The following is a 22,041-nucleotide window of genomic DNA, read 5'->3' on the forward strand; positions in this document are numbered from 1 at the left end:
ATGTGTTAGGTAGTTGTCAGACTCGCAGCTGTGGAATGATGAAGTCTGATCATTGGTTGACTGCAACATTCACCATCTCCCCGTTTCTCCAGCTGTTCAGTTCCATGCTGAAATCTGGCATAGAGTCTGTCACGCCATTTAGTGCACTCAGGAATAATCATACCAGAACACAGCAAAAGAGATCTGATACGGTGCTGATTCCTGCGCACATTCAGAGAGAGAGGCAGACATTTTGACACCCGTTCAGTCTAACAGATGCTAATTGGTCGGTTATTGACAGACATGTGGTGCAAGAAGTGCTTTTGGACCGTAGCACTTTTGTCTAATCTATGAATTTGAGTAAATCATGTAATATGAAGCTCACTAGTGTATTGCTGAAATTCATTTGTCAATTCATTGAAATGCTTATTCATGGAAAAATGATTTGAAAGGGCAGATGTATTGCTGTGAAAAATGCAGGAGCTTATCTAATGTTACATTTACCTCAGGAAAGTGGTCCAATTGCTTGTTAGTAAGCAGGAGAAATATATATATATATATATATATATATATAATATATATATATATATATCTATATATATATATATATATATATATATATATATATATATATATATATAAATATTTATATATATATTTTTTTTTTTCAATGTATAATTTTATATATTTTAATAATGCATACTTACATGTTTTACATGTTTTAGTAATAATTCTAATATATTATATGTAATATAAAAACATACACATTAGATTATATTCCTGTTATTGATATCTTAATTATTTAATATACACTATTTTTTTTTACTAGAATTTAAAATAACTACTAACTGTTTTAATTAGGGCTGTCAAATGATTAATCGCATCCTAAATTATAGTTTTTGTTCTCATAATATATGTGCGTATACTGTATATTTTTATTATGTAATTTATATATAATATAATTTATATGAATATAAATATATATGTGAAAATATTGTCAAAATATATACTGTATGTGTGTGCATTTATATATACATAATAAATTATTATATCGTCACACTGGTTTGAAATGGAAAATGAGTTTCCAGGTCACATGGTATTGACTGTTGTGCCGCTGGATCTGTTTCAGGACCTGTATTCTGTTCCTCGAACTATTCTACCTCATGGAGCGTCTTTCCACGGCCATCCTGTTACACTTCACATCACTTACGAATCTACCAAAGACACATTCACCTTGGAGGTAACATCTCTCGCACACGCACACGCACACACACACACACTTCTTGCAGTTCTTATGACAGACTGTAAACAGGGTTGATATAAATAGAAGATTTGATATACCTTGTCCCTGTTTGGAGAATAGAGGAGCATTGATAAATAGCAGGTGGAGGTTCGGCGTGAGAAACCAAATGTGATATTAATAAACAACAGTCTATTGGGTGATCGTGACTCAACTGACTGGAATTTGCTGTGTCTGATTTGAATGGATGAATCGAAACGGCCCTTATGTGTTTGTGTTGATGTGAATGTGTGCAGGCCCACAGCAACGAGACCATAGGCAGCATCAGATGGAAGATAGCCGAGCAGCTCAGCTGTCCGGTGGACAATGTGCAGATATTTGCCAATGACAGCATGGTGAGTCAAACACTTACTGTGATAGGTCGCAGTCATATCTGAGCGGCGCACAGGTGCCAAACACTCCTACAGCACTCGGTGAGAATGTGGCAGCTATTATGAACGCATGTGGAGCCTTGGTTCTCCGACCGATTTCTAATTATAATTAACAATAAGCATTCTTTATTTGTATTGCTTATTGTTACCAGTGTTATTTTGGTGTTTTGTACTATTTTCGTTTTTATTAATATTTTGAATACGCTTTTATTTTTATGTTTTTATTTTAATTTTCGTTTATTTTTTAGTAATTCTGTCATATGCTTTTGTCGTTTTTATTAGATATTTAAATATTTCCAAATAGTTTCAATTTGTTTTTGTTTTTTTATTTTAGTTTTATTACAGTAAAGTAGTTCTTTTTTTTTTTACAGTAAACTAATTAAATTTGTTTCAAGGTAAGATGTCTAATTTTCATTTAATCATATATATATATTTTATTTATATGATAATATATATATAGTATTTCCTTATAATTTTTTTATTTCAGGTCTTGTTCATCAAACAAAAATGTAATAGTTTTTAAGTTGTGATTTTATTTATTGATAATGACTAGTTTTCCTTGTTATAGAGAGAGATGATTTTATTTATTGATAATGACTACTGACCATTGTTATTTTAGTGTTTTTGTATGCTATTGTAGTTTTTATTGATCTGAATTATCTTTGTAATTTTATTAGGTTTTGTTTTTTAAATATTAGGGGTGTAACGGTACATGTATTCATACCGAAAATTTTCGGTGTGGTACGAACATGTGTAACGAACAAATCATTCAATTTTTTCAGGAAATTCAAACAATAAATGCCTTTTTGCCGCTCTTTGACGAGACAGATTGCTGTAAACGCCTCAATTCTGATCATCCCTTCTTCTTTATTTCTAGTTTTAACGTGAAATAAAGATGAATTAACATCTCATGCCTCATGTAATCGCACATCAGTGTTTCACTCACGGAGAGATGTAAACAAAATGTCACGTAGCATTTTATTTACCTCAGGCAAGTCATCAGTGTCCACGGCTCGTCAGTTCACCAGAGAAATGAGCATCTCGCGAAATATTAGACTAGTCTACATAACCAACTACTATATTTTACTTTACTTGTTAGTGTAATCTTAATCTTTTAATGTACATTTAAATAAATGTTTTATGAAACAAGTTGTGACAGCCACTGTATTAATAATTATATTTCAACAACACATAGAAATTGTAGCCTATAATTTAGAAGTTAATTTAAAAACTGCATTGAATTTACATATTTGCATACAATTTTTTTTTTCTAATTAAAGCTGAGGTAGATGTTTAGACCTATAGATTTTGTTTTTGTTATTTTTTATTTTATGAGGTAGATTTAAAGACATTTTTAATTATGATTGAATTAATTTAAAGAAAGAGCAACTTGTTCTGTAATAAAAAAAAAAAACTATTTTAATATATTATTATAAAATTAATAAAAAATTTTTTTTTAATAAAAAAAACTTAATTTATGTTTAGTATATTTTCCTCCTGCTGTACCAAAACCATACCGAACCGTCATGTTTGTGTACCGTTACACCCCTATTAAATATATTTCCAAATTGTTTTCATTGATCCTTATATCAGTTTAATTTGAATTAAATTATTTTAGTACTTTAACTTCATTTTGTTGCCAGAGCAACATTTCAAATTTTTTTGTTTGTTTTTAATCTAATATTTATATTTTATTTTATTTTATTTTATTTTATCGTTATTTCCACTAACAAAAATGTTTTTTTTTTTTTTTTTTTTTTTTTTAATAGTATAAGTTTTGGTTTAAGTTTTAGTTAAAAGATTTGTTTCTAAAATGGCCAATAATTTGGCATTTTGAAATAACTGCCTACAGAAGTCTGAACTTCAAAACTTTCAAATGTTTCGTTTTTAAAAAAAATAAAAAATAATATTTTAAGCATTTTTATAAAACTTTACTATTAAACAAGCTCTTCATATTAACCTATTTTTGTTTGTATTATGGATTCTTTCTTAATTCTAGCTGACAATGAATCGTGACCAGAAGCTGTTGAATCAGCTGGGTTTCTCTGATGAGCAGAGTCTGACGGTGAAGAGCTCAGGAACAGGCACTCCATCAGGCAGTTCAGCGGACAGCTCCGCCTCCGCCAGCTCCAGCAGCAGTGGGGTCTTTAACTCCGCGTATGCCTTGGAGCAGGTACAGTACATTCACTCACTGGACTGACAACTCACTGACACAATTGTGCAGGTGCAGTGGGTTCTTTAACTGGGCTTATGCCTTTTTGTAGGTAATACACAGTATACCCTTCAAAAGTTTAGGCTCTATTAGATTTTTTGCTTTTGTCTCTTATGCTCACCAAAGCTGTATTTATTTTCATTATAAATGCATGAAAAACAGTAATATTAAAATCATTCTAATATGCTAATTTCGTGCTTTTTGTTGAAAACAGTTGTGCTGTTTAAAACGTTTTGGATTCTTTGATGAATAAAAAGTTCAAAGAACAGCATCTATTTGAAATAGTACAACAGTTTTTGTTACAAAAGAAAAAAAAAAAGACAAAACCCAATCTGACCAGTAGTTTATCTCAAATCATAAGTTATTATCCTCATCATTTTACTTAACTATCTTCATGTGTGTGATTGCAGGAGAAATCTCTTCCTGGTGTGGTCATGGCGTTGGTGTGTAATGTCTTTGAGATGCTTTATCAGCTCGCCAATTTGGAGGAACCCAGGTAAACCTATTTTTTCTTTATTCATTTAGTGATTGATTTTTCCTTTCACTTTGCGGGCGTATGTTGTGTGTATTTTGTGATTTCATTTTGACTTGTAATAACTGTGTGGCCACCTTGTGCCTGTCCAGAATAACTTTGCGTGTCAGGAAGTTGTTGCTGCTTATCCCGACTGACCCAGAGGTGCAGGACGCTCTCGATAACTTTGTGCCAAAAGAGTCCAGTGTCTGGAGTCACCAGGTACCTGAAAGCCACTCTTTAACTTGGAGAAAAGTGCATAAATGTGTCAGTTCAAGATTAGATAGCAAGTTCAGCTTTTTTCTACCTAGTTAAATTTATGTTTCTGATCATTGTATAACTCTCTATTTCTCTCTCTTCCATCAGAAAACTCTGTTTACACTGGGTTCTGGTTCTCAAGCCTCGAAGTCTCCATCTCTGTCCAGTAAACAGCAGCACCAGCAGAGTGCCGCGTCCATCCTGGAGTCTCTGTTTCGTTCATCTGCCCCTGGCATGTCTACATTCAGAGTTCTCTATAACCTGGAGGTATTGAAATCATTTTTCTTGATCAAACTGTTACCAAAGTTGTAATTAGAAAACAGTTTATCAAAAATTACAAACCAACATTTGATCCCAAACTATCTAGATGATTGAAACCTTAATTTTCGACCTTGTTACCTATTTCTACATATACATCCCAGTTTCCTCAAAAATATTAAGCAGCACAACTGTTTTGAACATTAATAATAAGTGTATTTTTTCTTGACCAGCAAATAAGGGTATTAAAATGGTTTGTAAAACATCATGTCACACTAAATGGACAGTAATTGCTGCTGAAAATTCAGCTTTGCATCACAGGAATAAATTACATTTTAAAATATATTAAAACATAAACTTTTGAATGGTAGTGTATATAATATTATCTATTTATTTATATTTATTGCCATGAAATAAATATCAATGTATATAAATTCCCACATTTTTGTAACAGGGTTTGCAAAAATGAATTTTTAAATAAAACCATTTGTTGCGAGAACAATCATTTTTAGGCTTTTTCTATATTCACACACCTGACCCCTCTCCTCCTTACAGGTGTTGAGCTCCAAGCTGATGCCCACATCTGATGATGAAATGGCAAAGACCAGTGTCAAATCTTTCTGTGAGAACTTCCTCAAAGCGGGAGGTCTCAGGTAGCCGTCTGCTTTCTTCCCGCTTTCACACGGGTCCTCATGTTGCTAATTCTGCAGTCGTAATGTGGCTGTGTATTTTAATCATTAATAATCTCAGCGGTGCATACTCTGTCTCTCTCTGTCTCAGTCTGGTGGTTAACGTCATGCAGAGAGACTCTATCCCCTCTGAGGTGGACTACGAGACCAGACAAGGAGTCTACTCCATCTGCCTGCAGCTGGCCAGGTGCAGTCTCATTTATCAGTCTGGCTGTCTTCTCTTTCCTTGTTTCTCTGTTTTGTTCACTGGATTCAGCACTCCAAGTGATGAGCAGCATAATAATATTGCTTTAAAGACCATTGTGTTCTGTTTGGGTCATTTATTGATGCAGATGAAAATTAAAACGTGTCTTTGATAACATCCCATAGACTTTTTGCCATATTTCCATGGTTCATAAGAAATGTATTAATAATATTTCAGAATATAATAGGGGTGTTGAAATTAATCGATGCATCACGATGCGGACGTGGACGATTCTGCATCAATGCAGTAATAGACCATAATCGATTATAGCATATGACATCATTTGCATACGCGCATGTCACGCGAGTATTAAAAATGTACTCTTTATTTTCCTACAGAATGTGTGTGTGTGTGCTAGAGACAAATGCGGCGGGCTTCATTGCACAGAATATGCGCTGCGAGACACGTGCGCATTGCTTGACAGTGCTTCCACTCACTGTAATTTTAGTCTTTTACTTTAGATATGCTTTCATTTCATCATTCTGAAGCTCGCGGCTGCGGTTAAATGCACTTACATCTACTTTTATGATATGAAATTGATGTAAACACAATACAGTCAGTTATGTTTTCAGAACAGAACAAAACATCTGATATGAGTAAAAATAGATCTGTGCATTAATGTGAATGCAGTCTATTAAAGCTGCCAGCGTCTATGATCTCATCAGTAATAATCAAATGGTAGTAATGCTGAGAAAAAAGAAAAACCCATAACTATGATTATCTGTAAACTTTCGATACTTAAAGCCCTCCCAGATGCTGAAAGGTCTTTTTGTTTATCACTTGTGATTGTCTTCCCCCCACTTTATTACTTGTATTTGCTTGTATGTGTTGAAGCTATATATTTACTTTTAATTCTTAACAATAATTAATATATTGATTGATTAATAAATTAATTAGCATAATTATTTTAAAAAGTAGCCTCCTTTTTAATTTAATACAAATGCACAAAATATGATGCATTGTGACGCGTCGTGATATCGAATTGAATCGAATCGTTGACATGATAATCGTAATCGAATTGAATCGTGAAACCAGTGCCGATTCACACCCCTAGAATATAAAACAGTCATGATTTCAGTTTAAAATGCGTCAATGTAAGCCTAAGACTATTGTGAAAACTTCTAGATAAGCATATACATCTTTTTATGAACAAAATGAATAGGAGAATGCTTCTATTTTTTTCTACTTTTCACATTGCGTAATTTAAAATAATATTAATTAAGAAGAGATACAAGTTATTTTGTACTTTTCACATGACACTATATAAAATGTATTTTGTTTGCAAGAGATGCTGGTTATTTTCTACTTTTGACATGGTAATATTCATTTATTTTGTTTGCAAAAATGAAAGCTAAGAAATACACTCTTTCATTAGGAAAAAAAAAATAGTTGTTTATTTACAGTACAGACCTTTATTGAACTATGAAACTATGGACTATATTGAACTATAATCGTTCATAGGGACGTAATGATGTACCGCGAGCTGGTTGAAAATCGATTCAAATCGCTTGAGATGCTAAACGAATCACGATACAATGGGAGTAGGAGCTTATAAGAATGTATCTCTGTATCTCTTATTTGTGTAACTTGTTCGATTTGGGGTTTGTTTTAAAATTTCAATTTAGCTTTATTATATTTCAATTTCACAAAGAAATGTACAGCAATAGCCTAATAAAATGACACCTTTTCATTTATTGTATAATGTCTTCGGATCTCATTTTGTCAAAAAAAAAAAATGTGAGAAAATCGAATCGTGAAATCAAAATCTTGAAACGAGAGTTGAGTGAATCATTACATCCCTAATTGTTCAATAATCGCAATCGAGGTAAATTGTTCAATTAAACTAGATTTTTATTTTTAGGTCATGTCATTCTTCTGACTTTAGCCTTTGTTGAAGGACTTGCTCTTTGTCTCCCCCTGCAGGTTCCTGCTGGTAGGGCAGGCTATGCCTAGTGTGCTCGACGAGGAGTTGAGCAAGGAAGGTCTGGACACTCTGTCCTCTCGGCCGTTCCGTAACGCCGGGCGGCAGAGCGGCCGACAGCTCTCCGTCTGTGGAACTCCAGAGAAGTCCTCCTACAGGCAGGTGTCCATGTCTGACAGATCCTCCATCAGAGTGGAAGAAATCATGCCAGCCGCCCGTGTCGCTATACAGGTGCGAGAGAACATCCGATGCTTTAAAAAGTGATTTATTTCCAACCCTATCTGACTTCACTGGTTTGTCATCTCAGACAATGGAGGTGGGGGACTTCACATCCACAGTGACGTGTTTCATGAGGCTCACCTGGGCGGCAGCTGCAGGCCGACTGGACCTTGTTGGCAGCAGCCAGCCAATCAGAGAGACGACCAACTCGCTTCTTCCTCTGGGTGTCCGCAGCAGGGTCAGCAGCACAGGTGAGACTCTAAACAACACTATAGTCTGTCTTCTAGTCGGACTTATGCGTCTAAATGTTTGTGCTCGTGTGTGTTGCAGGAAGTAACTGCAGCTCGAGCAGTGAGGGAGAGGTCACCACATTGCAGGCTGGGATATGTGTCAAACAGCTGTGTGTGTCTATCAAAGACACTATTATTGCACGAGAAGCGCTCTCTTTACTCGTCACATGCCTTCAGCTACGCTGCCAACAGCTATGTAAGAAAATAAACACCAGGATGTGAAATAAAGTCAGCAAAAATCAAAACACTTACACAATCACTTTGTTCCCTGTTCTTTTTCAAGCTTCATTTTACACTCTGCCTTCTGTGAATGATTTCATCATCGATATTCTGCTGGGGTCGTCCAGTGGAGAGGTCAGTGTATGTACAAATTAACTTGTCTCTTAACTGTGACTTCTGAGTCCAAACATCTGATCTCCTCTGTTCACAGATCCGACGCGTGGCGTGTGATCAGCTGTACACTCTCAGTCAGTCGGACACCTCTGCGTACCCTGACCTCCAGAAGCCCAACCTCTTCCTGCTGAAGGTGGTTCTGACAGCCCAACTTCCTCTCTGGTCCCCTACCAGCATCATGAGGGGTGTTAACCAAAGGTCAGACACACTAAACACATGATTCTTTGTCTCTTAGGAGACCTTTTAGAAATCTTATTTCTCTAAGTGTATAATGGCAAATGAGACCTAAATGATATTCTTACTGTATCAGGCCCACAAAGTAATTAAAACACTGTCTATACTTTAAAAATGCTGTGCAATTCTGAATATCTACTAAAATCAACTGATGATGGTGTTTTTAGGATGCTTTCACAATGCACCGAGTATTTTGACCTGCGTTGCCAACTACTGGATGACCTGACCAGTGAGTGTTCTGCCTTATTGTCAAATTAAGTTTATCATATAAATGTCAGTTTTCATGAATAAGATGCTTTGGTCTCCCAATATTTATTTTCTGATTATTCACAGTTATCCCATAATTTTGATTATAATAATTGTAGTTCATTGTAGTGAAAGTTAATTGTAATTATTAACTAATTTAATTGCGAAAACATTTTGTCCCACATTTTTGTTTACTTTCAGCCCTGTTGAAAAAATAATAACATTCAACATTTTGTCCCACATTTTTGTTTACTTTCAGCCCTGTTGAAAAAATAATAACATTCAACAAACAATATGACTGTAATGTTATCGGTATTTAAATATATGTTACCCATGTATATTGTATACAAAATATATATATATATATATATATATATATATATATATCCTCTCGACCATTCTGTTTTTTTTTTTTCCTTCTTCAACTACTTAATCAACACTTAGTCCCAGACTTGATAGTCCCTCTTGAATGATTGCTTGGTTTAAGGCATTTGTTTATTACTAGAAAAGACCAGTTACATAATTTATAATCTATATTCTTGATTATGGTAACAGGGTTGCAAATATTGAAAATGAATGAAGCATTAAATAAAAAGCTTGATCAATATTTATATGAGATTATCAATATTTTATTAACGTCAGCTTAACAGTTCACTGAGCCATTTGTTCAATCCTGTTTTGTTCCCACTATGTAAGTTATAAAAGTGCTGTATGTAGGATTGACACAGAGTGGTTGAACTAGGTATTGCAGTCCAAATTCAAAATATTGGAGAGGGTTTTTCATCCGGCCCCTCCTCCTCAGGCTTGACACAGGCAGGTTGCCAGATTGACAACACAAACAGGAACGAGCACACTTGACAATGAACTAAATGAAATACGCTGTGTTTTCCACCAACTGGCAACCTGGGTTTCCGAAATACAATTGGGTAAACTGGTAGTGGGCGGGTTTCACAAACCAAAACAAATTCCTACATTCCAGCCCGGAACGCACATTTTCAAAGGAGAATAACTGACTGTAACATTGTTTTTCAGATAAACAAGTATGTTAACTTAGCATGTTTCTTAAATATCTGCAAACATATTATGATATTTTTATGCATTAGTAGAGTCAAAATCTTACATACAGCACCTTGGAAGTGTCACTTGCTTTAGTCTCGTGCAATCCCTTAGAAAAGCTCAGCCTTATATGTTTCATGTTCTCAGCATCAGAAATGGAGCAGCTTCAGATCGGTCCTGCGGCTATGCTGGAGGACGAGATCAGCTGGCTTGATAATTTCGAGCCCACTTGGACCAACGAGCTGGAGACAAGCGAGGCTGACAACATCCTGCTGGCCGGACACCTGCGCCTCATTAAAACCCTGCTGTCCCTCTGCGGCAGTGAGAAAGAGCAGTTCGGTCAGCCACTTTTCAGATAAATATGACAGCGTGATATGCATATGGAGATCCGGATGTAAAGTAAACAAATCTTCTTGTTAATGTGCTGCAGGTCCTTCTCTGATCCAGCAGCTGTTGGACGACTTCCTGTTCAGAGCGTCTCGTATCATCCTGAACAGTGACAGCTCATCTAGCACTACAGCATCTATCCACGACTTTCACCCAAAGTAAGAGGAAATGCTTTCATTTAAACACATTGATAAGCAAGTTGCTTCAGCTAGCTTTAGTAATTGTGTCTGTGTCTCAGGTGCAGCACGGTCGGCAGTCGTCTGGCGGCGTACGAGGTGCTGGTCATGTTGGCCGACAGCTCTCTTACTGATCTGCAGCTCATCACTAAAGAACTGCTGTCCATGCACCACCAGTCTGACCCGTCTCTCACCAAAGAGTTTGATGTGAGTCCTTAAATCTCTTGGAGGAAATGAATTATGCTAGAAGAACTTCCAACAGATGTACTTGCATTCATTCCTGTCTCATTGTGTGTGTGTGTGTGTGTGTGTGTTGTCAGTATCTTCCTCCTGTAGACAGTCGCTCTGTGTCTGGGTTTGTTGGACTGAAGAACGGAGGTGCGACCTGTTATATGAATGCAGTGTTCCAGCAGCTCTACATGCAGCCTGGTTTGCCTGAGGTAAATGTTGCTCTTTTATCACTAGTGTAGGTTTAGCACACATTCTCTCCACTAGGTGACGTCCTAACCTTGAAGTAATAGGAGTGAACTGGATCAAGGGAGTATCAATTGCTGTATTGCTTTTTGTGTTAGAACGACCTAGTTTGTTTTAAAATGTCATTTTTTTCATATTTGAAAATGTATTTTTTGTTTAGTTTTTGATTAGTTTTAGTATATTTTCTTAAAAACATTAGCACACATTTTTTCCTTCTACCTATGATGACGCATGTTACACAATTAAAAACATCATACTCAACAATACTGCAGTGAATGAATCCAATATTTACTGATATATAAATCAGACCAGTTTTGAAAATATTGAAACTGAAGTTATTTGCATTGCAATTCTATTTAGTTGTTTTATCCTATTGTTCCCTACATTTATAGTTTATGAACTTTTACAAGGTCTCATATATATATATATATATATATATATATATATATATATATATATATATATATATATATATATATAATTATGTAAACTGCCATTAAAAAGTTTTAGATTTTTTTTTAGATAACACTATTATTCAGCAAGGACACGTTAAATTGATCAAAAGGACAGAAAATACATTTATGTGTCAAAGTATTGTTGGTTTTAAATCAGTTCTGTTCATTAAAAAATCCTGTAATAGTAAAAACAAGTAATAGTTTCCACCAAAATATTAAGCAGTAAAGAGTTTTCAACATTGATTATAATAAAAAATGTTTATGTGGTAGTATATTACTGACATTAGACTATTATACTAATATTTTAACCTACTTTTTTTTATTATTTATTCATTTAATTTCTATTTTAATACATTTTTTAAGGTGTTTGTCTTTATAATAGGTTTCAGTAACAATTTCAACCTTGTGTGTGTTGTAGGCTGTCTTGTCAATTGAAGATGACATTGAAAACCCAGAGGAGAGTGTGTTCTGTCAGGTACAGTCTCTGTTTGGTCACCTGATGGAGAGCAAACTACAGTACTACATACCTGAAAACTTCTGGAAGGTGAGATCCACTGTTATGATATGTCTGGAACTATTGATATGCACACAGTGAACTGAATTTGGAATAGATGCTACCAAATGTATAAAATACTAAAGAAAAATTTCTTAAGTCAGGTGAAAAACCTGTTTAAATACAACATTTAATTTATCTGTAGTTTATTAGATACTCCAGAGAATTTAAGAAAAAAAAAATAACAAATTTAGATGCTTAAATGAAAGTTATGGATATTAAAAATGCACTCTATGTTGTACTATATATATATATATATATATATAGTACAACAATAGAGTGTGCAAATGCACTCTACTTATATTGTTGTACTTATATATATATATATATATATATATATATATATATATATATATATATATATATATATATATATATATATATATATATATATATAATAATATATATATATATATATATATATATATATATATATATACATATATATATATATATATATATATATATATACATATATATATATATATATATATGATACATATATATATATATATATATGTATACATATATATATATATATATATATATATATATATATATATATATATATATACATATAAAAGTACAACAATAGAGTACTATGATTCGCAATGCGGGCCCTATGATTTCCGCAATGCGAAAAACGCGGAAGGAATCGCGGAATCCAGTCATAAAAACAGAATTCACAGTTTAACGTGGAATGTCACGGAATTTATGACATTTTGAATGAATTAATCAAGAGTAGGTCATTACACTTAAATTAAATCGCGATATGGACTAGTATCTGTAAATATTAAGCCACAAAAGATGATTTACATATGAATCCAGCATGTTCTGCGTGTCTCTATTAATGAATGGCGCTGAAGCGTGGTTTCATCTACTACACATATACTGAAGCGTGCGTGACGCTCGCGGTGATTTCAGCATCTGCCGCCTCACTAAATGAGGACTTTAACACATGAGCAACATCTCCAGAACTGCTCTGAGTCACTTCAAGAGCATTTGACCGTTTGATTCGAGTAAAACTAGTGTCATATCACATACACAGAACTGTAAAGGTATTAACGGCAACCCGTCAAAATTAAAGTCCGGTTTGATTTGAAGACATTGTGACTATTACTGTTTTTCAGTAGAGTTTACATAGCATACTACTACTACTACTACTACTACTACTACTAAAAGGATACAAACATTTTTTTTAAAGGAATAATCACACAACATTTCTTCCATGTTTTAAATGTAATAGTAAATCCCATTTGTTTGCCAAAAAATAAAGTTTGCTTAATTTTCAGTAATTAAAAGATAAATGAAATTAATGTTTTATGCCTTAATTTGAGAACCAGAAAAATGTAAATACACAAAAAAATTCATATGGCTACTTTAAGATTTTTTTTATAAATTAAGTTGTTTTATTCATTCAAATAATTAGACATGCTAAAACACAGAATTTGGTAACAATAAAAAATAAAACATTTCATAGAGCCCTAAATATGTAATTTTTGTTAAACTTTTAATAAATTGATGTGGAAATGTATAAGTTTCATGATTTTAATTCATTAGATATGCTTTTTGATTACTAAAATTTAATTTAACTATTAAAAAGGAGTTGGAAAAATTTAAACGGGAAAAAAACAAATCCAGAAAAATGAAAGCGGAAAAAACGGAATTTAGGAAAAAATAAAACTGATTTCATAGGGCCCTAAACATTAGAAAAAAATTAAACGGAATTTAGGAAAAAATTAAACGGATTTCATAGGGCTATTATATTTTAGTTTTTTTTATATTAGATATTTTATTTTATTTAATTGTTTATTTTTAATTTCACTTAATGAAAATTAAGTACTTCATTGTTCTCATCACTTGGTTGGTCTTGATGCAGATATTTAAGATGTGGAATAAAGAATTATACGTGCGAGAACAGCAGGATGCTTATGAGTTCTTCACCAGTCTGGTGGATCAGCTTGATGAACATCTAAAGGTACAGCTCACCTGAAGTCCCTTGCATACTCAAGTGCTCATACACAGTCTGAAGTGTGTCTTCAATTCTCCTCATTTTCACCCTTATAGAAAATCGGTCGAGAGCAGATCTTCAAGAACACATTCCAGGGCATTTTCTCTGATCAGAAGATATGCAAAGACTGCCCACACAGGTAAGCCTTAAAGGATCAGCTCATTGTTTACTCACTCAAATATCATTCCAAACCCATGACTTCTTTATAACATTACCTTGAGTTTGTTTTTGGGTTTGCTTTGTAGGTATGAGCGTGAGGAGACGTTCATGGCTCTGAACTTGGGGGTGACGTCCTGTCAGAGTCTGGAGATCTCTCTCGATCAGTTTGTCAGAGGAGAAGTCCTGGATGGCAGCAATGCTTATTACTGCGAGAAATGTAAAGAGAAGGTACAGTCTGATGTGTTTTCATTCCTAAAGAACTAAAGGGAAATACAGCTATACTTTGTACTCACACATTCTGTGTTGCAGCGGACCACTGTGAAGCGGACCTGTATAAAGTCTCTGCCCAGCGTGCTGGTCATCCACCTCATGCGATTTGGCTTTGACTGGGAAAGTGGCCGGTCCATCAAATACGATGAGCAGATCAGAGTAAGTTTATATGCAGTGTCAGCTCTGTTTAAGTTCATATGTTATGTAGTGTTGGCCTGCAACTAATAACTCACCAAAAATCTTACTTTTGTTTAATTTAATATATTCTTGCTCATTTAAAAACAAAATCTTACCAACCTTAAACTTTTGAATAGTAATATACAATTGATTTGCATATACTTCACTAATTTGTGTTCACTTTTAGTTCCCCTGGGTGCTGAACATGGAGCCGTACACGGTGTCAGGAATGGCCCGTCAGGATTCAAGTGCTGATCATGGAGAGAACGGGAGAGGGGGCGAGGCTGGATCAGGGGGATCACCTCGGAAGAAGGTCACCATCTCTGAGAACTATGAACTGGTGGGAGTGGTGGTCCACAGCGGACAGGCCCACGCAGGACACTATTACTCATTCATCAAAGACCGCCGGTGAGATGGCAAGAGAGAGTGTCTGTTAACGTGTTTCTGGGGTATTCGGGGTGGTTGCTAGGTGTTTACTTGCTGTCCCAAGTTAATGGTGAGAGTTTGATGACTTGGAAGATGGTAGCACACCTCTTCTTATCAGGCCTTATAAGTTACACCATGATTTTCCAAACTGGGATTTATGAGTTGATAAATACTGTATCTACTTTAGTTATGAAACTCTAGGCTGATAGATCCTTTACATGCAGTCTGCTACTAATCACATAATTTACTGCATGACACAGGTTCATTGGCCTCTGCTGCTGAAAACCTCCACATCCCCAGCTCCACCTGTCTAGACCTGCTATGGGATTTATGTGTCTTTATTCTTGCAGCATCAGATCTTACATGTTCACAACGCATGTCTGTATATTCATTGACATTAGCAAGTCCATATTTGCTCTGCAGCAGCAGGAGCGTGTGGCAGATATAATCCACCAAGACCAAACACACTAACATCATCATATCCATTAACATGCTAAAACTATTCCAAGTTGTTTTTCTCCATGTCATGTGAGCTTTAACCTACATCAGAGGACTGTAAACATGTTGATATGTTGTTCAGTTATTGAAATCCTAACTTTTTAGTTAGTACTTCAAATAAACATTTTAGGTCAAAGTGCTTGTACTGGGTTGTAAAGGAACGGCATGCTAAGGGGTCTCTGTTGTAACTTTACCTGTGGGTGTCGCTGTTGGACAGTGTTACTTTATAACAACGAGTGAGTTTTATACTTTTAATGTTATATTTACTAGTAATGTTAGCGTTGTTTCATTTTTGTAATATCGATTATTTTCTCATCCAATTTTTTGAGCAGACACTACCCCCTTGCCTCCCCTGCTGCAGAGTCTATTTCCATAACGCACAGTCTATATATAATACACACTTCAGCAAACCTATAATATCTAAAACATGTTTCTGGGAGGTCTTTTGCCCCTCTGTGTGTATGTATGTATGTGTATTTATGGGTCCCTGGGGGGGCGTGCTTCTGTTTTTGGCAAGAGTGTTTTTATGAGAGCTTTAAACTGTCCCAGATGCTTGGCAGCGTGATGGTGCTTTAAACTGGTGCGTTTTTTGAGGGAAAGAAGGAATGTTTGGGTGTCCAAGCAGAGCTAAGCAATGTCTGTAACATGCAATTTTTAATGCTTTATTTTCTTTTAGGGGTAGTTCACGAGGACGCTGGTATAAGTTTAATGACAATGTCGTGGAAGAGTTTGACATGAACGATGAGACTCTGGAGTATGAGTGTTTCGGAGGAGAGTACAGACCCAAAGTTTATGACCAATGTAAGTTATTAATATTTCCTTAAATGCATATAAATTACTTCACCCCCAAGTCAGTAAAATAATAATTTGACTTTTACATGAACTCAAACTGAGGCCTATTTATGTTTATTTTAATTTATTTATTTATTTGTTAGAATAATATTTTTTACTGTGGTAATCATGAACTGGTTTCACTGTTATTGACCGGTGATTTATTTATTTATTTATTTGTACCAGTATTTTTATCTTAACTTAGTCTTACATAGATTAAATGTCACATTGTCATTTTCATTATCACTTATGGCTATATTATATTAACGTTTTGCCACTGTATTCACATGCTATAGCTAACCCCTACCCAGATGTGCGGCGGCGCTACTGGAACGCCTATATGCTGTTCTACCAGCGCATCAGTGACCAGAACTCCCCCGTTCTGCCCAAAAAGAGTCGAGTCAGCATCATGAGACAGGAGGCAGAGGATCTCTCACTGTGAGTCAGCGTTTTATTTCCTGCATGAACATTTTAATATGGATACACTTATTAATGTTTATAATCCTTCACCTCAGGTCAGCCCCGTCATCTCCGGAGATCTCACCGCAGTCCTCCCCACGGCCACCCAGGGCCAACAATGACCGCCTCACCCTGCTCACACGCTTGGTCAAGAAAGGAGAGAAGAAGGGTCTGTTTGTGGAAAAGATGCCTGCTAGGATCTATCAGGTAGAGATTTTAAGGCCTTTTCATGCATTGCAATTCAAATGTTCCAGGTCTGACAGCATCATACTATACTGAAACTGTAATTATATTATTCATAGTGTTTCAGACATTTTGTTGTTTTCTCAAAAAAAAAGTTTTTTTTTTTTTTTTTTTTGTGATGCATAGATGGTGAGAGATGAAAATCTGAAGTTCATGAAGAACAGGGACGTTTACAACAGTGATTACTTCAACTTCACACTGTCTCTGGCTTCTGTCAACGCGGTAAGCTCTGAGCGTTCAGCCTCTTTTATAAGTGCTCTATATCTCCTGTACTCACATTTTACCTTTATACTGTTTTTCAGACAAAGTTAAAGCATCCATCATATCAGGCCATGGCTAAAACCAGCCTGCAGCTGGCTGTCCTGTTCCTCTTCCACACGTACCTGCGTACCAAAAAGAAACTCAGGTGGGATGATGCATTTGTTTACAATACTTAAACTCAAGGCCCGTTCACACAGTGTTATTATTGTTCAGCTATTACAAAGACAAGAACTAGTGGTGGAAAAAAAGACTATATTTAATTGAAATTAAATATTTTTTAAATAATGAAGAAATGTTTTTTTAAACATTTATTTATTAATTGGAATTGATCCTTTAAAATAAACTTCATTTGTAATGCACTGTGAACGTGCATAAAATATGAGCAAAATCTTAATAATAAAAAAAGTCAATATCTCATTAAACAAGTCTCCCAGTTGTGGCTTTTATCGGTTTATTTAATCAGTGTGGGAACTCTGACGTCTTCTCTCTCAGGGTGGACACAGAGGAGTGGATCGCTACCGTGGAGGTTTTGTTGTCCAAGAGTAGCGAGGCGTGTCAATGGATGGTCCAGTACCTGGTGGCACCTGAAGGGCGGGAGATCATCAAGTGAGCATCACATCCAACCCTCTATGCACACATTGCCAATAAAATCGCCACTGGCTAGTAAATAGTAAAATTAACCAGACTATTGGCACACAGACATGAAACACATATATCTTTATACAGCTTTATATCTATTAAGGGCAGGAGATATACCTGTAGACACGATTAAATGGGTAGCTCTTAAAGTGACAGCAGTCTAAAATTCCTGCTGTCTGTCATTCATATTAATCAAACAACAGAAGAGAGAAAATCTCTCACTGCTCTTGACTAAATCACTTGTGTAAATTTAATAGGCAAGGCAAGTTTATTTATATAGCACATTTCATACACAATGGTAATTCAAAGTGCTTTACATAAAAGAAAAGAAAATAATAATAAAAATAATCACAACAATAAAACAAGGAATTTAAATCCTTTGAAAATGATTTAAAAATTGATTTAAAAGGTTTAAAATCGAACAGTTAAAAATAGAAAATGATTATATATAAAATATAATGCAATCAGTTCGGACATTGCACAGTGCTCATTCAATAAATGCACAGCTAAACAGATGAGTTTTGAGTCTGCATTTAAATGTGACTAATGTTTTAGCACATCTGATCTCTGACACCAAAAAGTATAGGACACTTAAATTTGCAAAATATCAAACCAAGTAGCATTTAAGTATCCATAATTATTCAAATATGTTTTGAGGCCACTGTACATTTAACTTGAACTGGTTTCTACCATAACAACTAAACAAACACTTTTGTTTTAGCTAGTGCCCTGTTCCCCCAAAGCCAACTATCGTGAACACCCTTGTTTGTGTGAGTGTAAGTGTGTGTGGTCATAATCATAGCATTGAAAATCAATAGCATATGTGGGGTACAGCTACAGCTGCTTTGTGTCAACCTGAAATATGGGCCAGTACAGGGATGTTAATGTGTAGAGCATGTAAGAGCGATCTAGCATGACTAAAGGTACTCCGGATTGGGAGTAAGGAGGGCCGTTGTGCCCTGCAACACGATTGGCTGGTTCGTATCGAATGTTAGGGCTGCCTCGATTATCATGCAACACCTCAGCAGAAGCCAGGGAATTTTCCCGATGGTTTTATGATCCAGCTTTGACACACTTTCAGCAAAACAAATAGTTTCCCTTATCAATAGAAACCTGGAGCCGTAATTTCATAAAAACGTTTCGCCCTGGGTAGAGCTGGCTCTGCAGGGAAAGTTTCCACAGACCTCCCCACCAGCTCAGATACACCAACATCCAGCGTCTCCTACCACATGTTCATGCAAAAACTGGTTGAAAGTCAACTGAATTAACATTGTTAATGGATGAACCTCATGAAGGACATGTTTTTCTCTCTCTGTAGGATCTGTCTGTTGGAATGCAGTGTGCGGGAGGTCCGTATCGTGGTGGCCACCATCCTGGAGAAGACACTGGAGAGCGCTTTGTACTTCCAGGATGCTGGGTTGGACTGTCTTTTGGACATGCTGCTCTCTTTATTGGATAAGGACATCCCGGATAACTGCAAGAACTGCTCTCAGTACTTCAGCCTCTTCAGTAACTTTGCTCAGAAGGTGAGAATAATGATGTCACTCACTGATGTCCATTAAGAAAATAGATAGTAAGGTCCAAAAAAAAAAAAAAAAAAAGTACCATAAAAGTGGCCCATACAACTGATATTCTGTCTTCTGAAGCAACACATAGAACCTATGGAACAGTTATTCACTGATGATTTGTTTTAGGGCTGTGGGCCGTGTCAGCTGCTGCTAAAACATTCTGCTTATCGTCGGATGCTCGTCTTCCTTCTGGGACCCAACCGGCAAAACAACCAGGTACTGCAGTGTTCTACGGCTTTTGAATATTGGGGTTTACTGCTTGCTTAAAGAGATAGTCCACCCAAAAATGAAACTCTTGTCACCATTTACTCACCCTCATGTCCTTTCAAACCTGTATTAGTTTTGTCTGTTGTATGTGATAGAAGATTTTTTGATGTTTTTGGTATGTTGGTATTTTAATGTTTAAACAACCAGGTACTGCAGTGTTCTACGGCTTTTGAATATTGGGGTTTACGGTTGGTAAAGTTTTCGTTTAGTTGATTTATGTTGGTTTGGAATAACATGAGGGTGTGTAAATGATAACAGAACTTTAATTTTTTGGTGAACTGTCCCTTTAGGTGCACATGTTGACCTACACCGTTGAATGTTCTGCTGGTTTTGTGTTTCAGCACCGGCGCTGGAGTTCGGCACAGGCTCGAGAGTTCCTGCATCTTCACAACACTCTGGCCCTGATCGTGCTGCAAACAGACCTCACGTCTCAGAGGATGGAGGGTGAGAACACACGATTTCTGAACACACACCAAAGTTATTATCAGTAATGAAAACTATTATAAGGGCATAAAAACTTACTGACAAAAAACAAGTAAACAAAAAAATGGAAATTGTAGTTTGCAAACGAAATCAAATTCTAATGTGTACTAAAAAGAAAATACTTTTTTCCACATATTTGAGGTTTTTTTTGGTTGTTGTTTTTTTTTGTTTGTTTTTTGCTTTTTCACAGAACAATGAAAACGAGGCAAAAAGATAATACTTTTTAATACATTTTATAATTGATATGGGTTTTTTGTGAAAGAAATTAATACTTTTATTCAGAAAGGATGTGTTAATTTGATCAAAAGTGACAGTAAAACATTTAGAATGTTACAAAAGATTTATCTTTCAAACAAACGCTGCTCTTCTGAACTTTATATTCATAAAAGAATACTGAAACTGAACAAACATATTAATCAGTACATTTGTTTTCAGTATTGGTAATAAGCAGGAATGTTTCTTGAGCATTATTTCTGAAGGATCTTGTGACACATAATGCAAATTATTTTAAATTCTAATAATATTTCACATTATTGTTTCTACTGTATTTTTTTATCAAATCTTACTGACCACAAATATTTGAATGGTAGTTTACATAAAAAAATAGAAATTTTAATATAACCAGCAAAGTTGAATAAAGCATTCATTTATTAGTGCAGTCTTCTGTATGTTTAGAAATGTGAGTGAAGTAAGAGTAATATGTGAATACTGTTGTCATGTGTTCAGCTCAAGGAGTGTTCAAGCATGCTTCCTCAGGACTGGTGGCTCCATCTTCACCCCTCCTGCCTCTACATCCAGACATCAACACACTGCTCTTCAAAGCTGAAGGCCAGGGGTATCTCATGGAGGTAGTGCTGCCTCTTATTCTCTCACTGCTGTCTCTGTCTGTCTGTATTGCACACTACTGATTGAGTCACATGTCTTTCAGGTGATGTTTGCCATGCGCGAATTGTCCGGCCCATTGTCGTTTCTCATAGAGATGATCACATATTGCTCATTCTGTAATGAACCTTTCTCACTGGGAGTCCTACACTTACTCAAGGTCAGTACCCTGACATTTTAAATTCTAATTAGAATAAATAAAATGTATTGATACTTTGTTTTTAATAATGAATTATTTAAATGTTATTTATTTGCAGTTATAATTAATTATTTATTATTTTATTGTACTTATATTTATAGGAAAATATATAGTTGTATAACATTTGTACGTATATTGTGTAAAGCGAAAAAATATCATATACTGTACAAAAATACAATTATGCAACCCAAAGTAATCTCAGCAGAAATATAGTTGTTGAGTTGATCCCTGCCTGCGTTTGTGTTAAAATAAACTTACAACAATGTTTCTTGATGACATGTTGGTGTGACTTGTAGAACCATCTGGAAACGGCTCCTCCTCACGAACTGAAGAACGTTTTTCAGATGCTCCTAGAGATCCTGGTGAGTGATGGCCATGTGCTGTCTTGAAAACAGTTTATTGTTATAGTTTAGAATCATGTAACGCCACTCTTCCTTTGACC

General features: G+C 35.3%; 1 protein-coding gene across 1 annotated transcript in view; it reads left to right on the forward strand.

Annotated features, from left to right (window-relative positions):
* Positions 1-22,041, forward strand: part of LOC109086120 (ubiquitin carboxyl-terminal hydrolase 24-like) — a 59,330-nt gene that overhangs the window by 31,699 nt on the left and 5,590 nt on the right. Inside the window, exons 27-62 of the mRNA XM_042747039.1 lie at positions 1,109-1,219; positions 1,516-1,614; positions 3,650-3,823; positions 4,273-4,358; positions 4,487-4,595; positions 4,740-4,898; positions 5,445-5,542; positions 5,670-5,765; positions 7,746-7,974; positions 8,051-8,213; positions 8,293-8,448; positions 8,536-8,606; positions 8,683-8,843; positions 9,047-9,108; positions 10,329-10,520; positions 10,612-10,726; positions 10,807-10,951; positions 11,065-11,184; positions 12,092-12,217; positions 14,106-14,204; positions 14,294-14,376; positions 14,483-14,624; positions 14,706-14,825; positions 15,031-15,251; positions 16,444-16,568; positions 16,895-17,036; positions 17,114-17,264; positions 17,427-17,522; positions 17,603-17,706; positions 18,054-18,167; positions 19,519-19,726; positions 19,895-19,984; positions 20,377-20,479; positions 21,245-21,366; positions 21,447-21,560; positions 21,896-21,961. Coding sequence (XP_042602973.1) covers positions 1,109-1,219; positions 1,516-1,614; positions 3,650-3,823; positions 4,273-4,358; positions 4,487-4,595; positions 4,740-4,898; positions 5,445-5,542; positions 5,670-5,765; positions 7,746-7,974; positions 8,051-8,213; positions 8,293-8,448; positions 8,536-8,606; positions 8,683-8,843; positions 9,047-9,108; positions 10,329-10,520; positions 10,612-10,726; positions 10,807-10,951; positions 11,065-11,184; positions 12,092-12,217; positions 14,106-14,204; positions 14,294-14,376; positions 14,483-14,624; positions 14,706-14,825; positions 15,031-15,251; positions 16,444-16,568; positions 16,895-17,036; positions 17,114-17,264; positions 17,427-17,522; positions 17,603-17,706; positions 18,054-18,167; positions 19,519-19,726; positions 19,895-19,984; positions 20,377-20,479; positions 21,245-21,366; positions 21,447-21,560; positions 21,896-21,961 — 4,572 coding nt within the window. The remainder of the gene's footprint in view (positions 1-1,108; positions 1,220-1,515; positions 1,615-3,649; positions 3,824-4,272; positions 4,359-4,486; positions 4,596-4,739; positions 4,899-5,444; positions 5,543-5,669; positions 5,766-7,745; positions 7,975-8,050; positions 8,214-8,292; positions 8,449-8,535; positions 8,607-8,682; positions 8,844-9,046; positions 9,109-10,328; positions 10,521-10,611; positions 10,727-10,806; positions 10,952-11,064; positions 11,185-12,091; positions 12,218-14,105; positions 14,205-14,293; positions 14,377-14,482; positions 14,625-14,705; positions 14,826-15,030; positions 15,252-16,443; positions 16,569-16,894; positions 17,037-17,113; positions 17,265-17,426; positions 17,523-17,602; positions 17,707-18,053; positions 18,168-19,518; positions 19,727-19,894; positions 19,985-20,376; positions 20,480-21,244; positions 21,367-21,446; positions 21,561-21,895; positions 21,962-22,041) is intronic.

The sequence above is a fragment of the Cyprinus carpio genome, chromosome B20 (assembly GCF_018340385.1).
Source record: "Cyprinus carpio isolate SPL01 chromosome B20, ASM1834038v1, whole genome shotgun sequence".
NCBI lineage: Eukaryota > Metazoa > Chordata > Actinopteri > Cypriniformes > Cyprinidae > Cyprinus > Cyprinus carpio.